Source organism: Sinocyclocheilus anshuiensis, unplaced genomic scaffold (assembly GCF_001515605.1).
Source record: "Sinocyclocheilus anshuiensis isolate Anshui unplaced genomic scaffold, SAMN03320099.WGS_v1.1 scaffold1783, whole genome shotgun sequence".
Classification (NCBI taxonomy): domain Eukaryota; kingdom Metazoa; phylum Chordata; class Actinopteri; order Cypriniformes; family Cyprinidae; genus Sinocyclocheilus; species Sinocyclocheilus anshuiensis.
In genome coordinates this window covers 370,742-375,686 of record NW_015551111.1, presented here as the reverse complement: position 1 = coordinate 375,686, position 4,945 = coordinate 370,742, and the positions used below count along the sequence as shown (strand labels likewise).

Here is a 4,945-nt window from a genome sequence, read left to right as displayed (position 1 = left end):
TCTTGGCCAGTGCTGTGGTGTTGTCAGTCCAGGAGAGATCCTCTGTGATGTGCACACCCAGGAACTTGGTGCTTTAATGATCATAAAATGATCATTAAAACATTTTAACCATTGCTTCTGGATAAAATACAAGTTCTCTATTCATAATAGGGCCGGGGTGATATAGCAAAAAAATGTATCGATTATATAATGTTTCATCTAAGATATATAAAAAATGTTATGACTGCAGAAATATGTCAATTCAGTATACACATTATCCCACCGGTTACAATTGTGACTGACCATAAAATAAAATTTTTCCCACACTTTTCCCAAAAAAAACCAAAACAAATTGATTATTTCAAAGGGTTACTAATGACGCTTTTGATGTGAGAAGACAACAAGGGATGGACATTTTCACTGGAGGAAGCATTATTTGGAAGTTTTTATGGACTGTTTTTTTAGCCAGAAGGGACAGTTTAAAGTTAAAACACATTGAAGATGGATTTGTTTCTTACATGCAGCTTTTCATTTCACAAGATGTTAATTGATAGACTGGAGTCATGTGGATTACTTGTGGATTATTGCGACATTTTTATCAACAGTGTGGACTCTCATTCTGACGTCACCCATTCACTGCAGAAGATCCACTGGTGAGCAAGTGATGTAATGCTAAATTTCTCCAAATCATCTACATCTTGGATGGCTTGAGGATGAGTACATTTTAAGCATTTTTTTTTTTTAATTTTAGGCTGAATTACTACTTTAGTAATGGGACGAATGGGAGGACACAAGTCTGGTAATCCTGCAATGGAACAGCAGCGTACTTGATAACGTCACTCAGCTCACTTTGGCTACTCTGGTTATTCTCACTGTATACAATAAAATGAAATATGATATCAAACACCACTGCCTCTTTTCGTTTTTATTTAAACATTAATAGCCACGAAAATGTGGTTCAGGCAACACGTACATACATTACAATAAAACAAAATATGGCATCAAACACTACTGCCTCTTTTTGTTTTTTATTTAAACGTATAAATAGCCACAAAAATGTGGTGGAGGCAACGCGTACATACTTTGATTACCTTCACTCACTGCATGTATACTTATAACACAACGAAATATAAAACACAACCACATATAAAATATAAAACAAACAAAAAAAATATATATATATAAAACATTAATATATGGTTCAGGTAATATGTGCATATATACTCTGATTATCTTCACTGTATGTATAAATAAGATGAAATCTGACATAAAACACAACCCTGCCTCTCTTTGTTAAATATCAGTTTTAATGAACAATAATAGCCATTAAACGTATAAGTCTAAAATATAAGATGCTTATATAATAGGAAATAAAGCAAAATGACAGTAGTCAGTGAAAGTCAGTGTTGTACGACAGCAGATACATTTATAAAGTTATGAAACTAAATGTTGTGCATCTAGCCAAAACATATACCTAAAAATGAATTATATCTCATGTTTAACCACTACAGAGACATCAGAGCCAGCAGCAAATGTCAGAATGACTAGCTAAGGTAAGGCTGCTCTCGTCGGGATACTGAGCACCCGGTGATTGCCTGGTGCTCTCACATCTCCTAAATCGGCAAAGCAAATTTTCAAATAGACGTTATCGTTATAAATAAACTGCAGATTTTAGTTTTAAAGAACTACGTTCTCACCTGAAAAACTTAAAACTACATTTCATGACATAACAGTAATATTTTGAAAATTATGCGGGTTTTCTCCTCCGCCATTAATGCTTGCTGGTTGGTGCGAAATGCATTCTGGGATACCTGGCTGCCTCAAGTTCACACAAGTCACCTCTTGATGCATCCACGATAAAAAGGGCGGAGCAAGAACACATCTGGGGATTTGAACTGAACTTGGTTAGATGTGAACTCTGAATTGGAACTGATTAGTTAGTTGTGTTCCACAAGAACACAAGTACAGACAAGAACGCATATTGAAAAATGGTTTCTGTTTCCCTGATCATCAGGAAGACGTACGAAAGGATCCTGTAGTGTTGCAGTCATTCATCACAGAGCAGAGCATTGGATTATTAAAGTAGAGACATGCGCCTCGCAGTTGCTTTTTAAATCAGAACAGGGGAGGGGTTCTGAAAAATGCTTTTCAAGCAAATGTTTAGTCTCTGTGTCTATGCATTAGCCTTGAATGCAAAGGAGGCAATGTGAATTACCAGGCTGATCTATAGTCTTAAAAATGCTGAGTAACGGTACAGCTAATTGGTATTTAACCCCTTTGTTCATCCCCTCACTCAGCTGAATGAACATTGGCAAAGACTTGGGTTGTTAGAAATCTTAGGTTTTAATTTCCACACTCAAATTTAGCAGCTTGTTAGGGTTTTTAATGCACTGATCGTTATGGAGCTACTACAACATGCTATAGAAGTAGAGCATCTGAAATTTCATTACAAAAAGAGGGCATGTATTTTGTAGATCAGGTACTCTGATACAAATAAAGTGCAAATAAAGATGAGCATTAAACTCAATTAGAATAAAACAAATGTGGCTATGAGACGAATAAAATCGAAAGGTGGAACTGGAACAGTAAAAAAAAAAAAAAAAATGGGAGGGCTATTATCATAATCTTACTCATAAAATGTGACTACAATAATGTATTGTGAAACCACAGGACATGTGACGGTTGTAAGTTAATACATGGAGGGAAGTGTGGTTACAAGCCTGTGCTGAATTGATGAATTCATGACTTATGTTGCATGATTTAATGAGTTATTGGTTGACTTGAAGTGTCAGATTCCTGTCAATAAACGTGTCTCCGGTTTATTTTTTGTCTTACAGTGATAGTTCACTCAAAAATGAAAAAAAAATAATAATAATAAAAAATCATAATTAACTACTCTCATATTGTTCCAAAATGTTACGACTTAATTCTGTGGAACACAAAAGGAGGGGCCAGGCAAAATGACAGTAACCATTCATTATCACTGCATCTTTTTCCATACAATGAAAGTGAATGGTGACTAAGTTTGTCAGTTTCCCTAAAATCATTTTTGGTCTTCCATAGAAGAAAATAAGCATTGGAAAGAGTATGAAAAATGTTTTGAGTGTAAATAATGACTAATAAAAAAGTGTAGTGTTTAGGTTAACTATGCCTTTAAATCTGCATTTCAGTGTTATAAACAGTCAAACAGCACATGATAAGATCATTTTCTTTGCGTTGCGTTTTTAAGTAATCAGAAACAGCCAGGCTGAATTGATCAACAAAACAAGAATTATTAAAGCTCAAACACACGGTACTTTCAAGACAGTAGGCGTTTAACCACACAGGAAGACACAAGATGATAGATATGAGCAACTCTATCGGTTCTTTTGAACAATTCATTAAAGAAATCCGGTTCAAAACTATTCTTTTACGTCATGGCGTGATTGTCACCACGTGGTCCCTGACAACCCGGTGTAGGCCTACTCTAACGTTTCAATAAAACCGTATCCGTGTTTATATATTCCTGTTTACTAGGTTTTTAATTATTTTTTTTTATCAACAAGAGCGTTTATTAATGCTAGATGCTATTTTGTGTGAGTAACTGTCATAAAATGAAGTCGGCAACACATGTTGAATATGTAGCCTAACATTTCTGCTTGTTGTACCTTTTAGTCCCATTAGTTAAACAATTCACCCAAATCAGTTCGTATCTCATAACGAATCGGAACGAATGTTCGGAGGAGAGTGAATCGGTTAGTTGTAGACTCCAGAACCGCTCGGATCAATTCAGTCCGATTCGTCCGATTTTGTGAACCCGTTCAACCGATTTATTGGAAAGATCCGACTCTAAAAGAACGATTCTTTCCCGAATCGGATATCGCTACTTTGGCCAAGCTATTTAATACTGGATAAACACCGATTTTAAAACACACATTCAGTTTTGTTTACGAAAAAAATAGTGGGGTTTTTTTTTTTCAAATAAAGGTTTGCGTAAGATATGAACCAGTGCGGCATCCTAGAGGATGAAAGCTCCAAATGTCACGAAGGGCACAAGCAGAGCATCACCTCGAATAGGCTTTGAATCTGATTAGAGTGCAGCGATGCTTCAAATATTGCATCGCTCATTATATGTAGATCATTTGTGATATTAAATAGAACACAATGCTGAAACAATATTGTTGAGTCTCGAGGGGGGGAATCACACAGTGCATCGTGGTCTGGGTGGCACCTGCCAGTGACTTTCAAAAGCCCCCTGACGGTTTTTAAGCATTCGGCTTAATGCATGGTTCAAATGTTTAATATGCTAGTCAGTCGGTGCAAAACAAGTCTATCGGATGAACGGCTTTGTTGGCATCATAGCTGTGATTATTATGGTCCAGCTTTTTTTATCATGCATCAGAGCTACTGTACCAGTTTTCCTGCATCCATCGAATGGCGTCATCTTCATTGAATTGCCTCTCGAATTCGTATTCTTGCAAAGCCAGCACCGACATGGTCTTCCGTCCCTTTCTTTGGCGACTAAATGAGTTCAGTTTCACGGATTTCCTGCCTATGTCTCGCAGGCTCAGCTCCAGCCTTGCCCTCGCATCGCTCTTGCCACCCCAGCACACTCGTTTAGTTGTTCTCGAATGTCAGCCTATTTGACTCTCAGCCCGTACCGGCATACGCCCTCCTCTCTTCTGAGGACGAGGAGCGCGCGGTCCTAATGCCGCAGACCCGATGCATCCTCCTGAGCTGTCGTCATCCCAGACAGCGGTGACCTTTGGCATACATTCGTAAACGATGCGTTTTTCACCACTTTCGGTCGATGGTCACACTGGGCATTTATTTGTGGAAATAAATCAGCTAACTAACACAAGCCTAACATATTTCTCATGTCAAAACCAATCCATCATCTGCAGGGGTTTCTAACAGACTCTCAAGCAGATTCTCTAACATTTTATTTATGACTAACTAATGTAGCACTATTACAAATATTTAATAG

At 37.4% G+C, this 4,945-nt stretch overlaps 1 protein-coding gene across 1 annotated transcript in view; it reads right to left on the bottom strand.

Annotated features, from left to right (window-relative positions):
- The window catches only part of LOC107662963 (elongation of very long chain fatty acids protein 6-like), a 17,043-nt gene extending 12,396 nt beyond the window's left edge, over positions 1-4,647 (bottom strand). Inside the window, exon 1 of the mRNA XM_016453100.1 lies at positions 4,372-4,647. Within this exon, the coding sequence (XP_016308586.1) occupies positions 4,372-4,454 (83 nt within the window). The 5' untranslated portion in view covers positions 4,455-4,647. The remainder of the gene's footprint in view (positions 1-4,371) is intronic.
- Between the last annotated feature and the right edge of the window lie 298 nt (positions 4,648-4,945).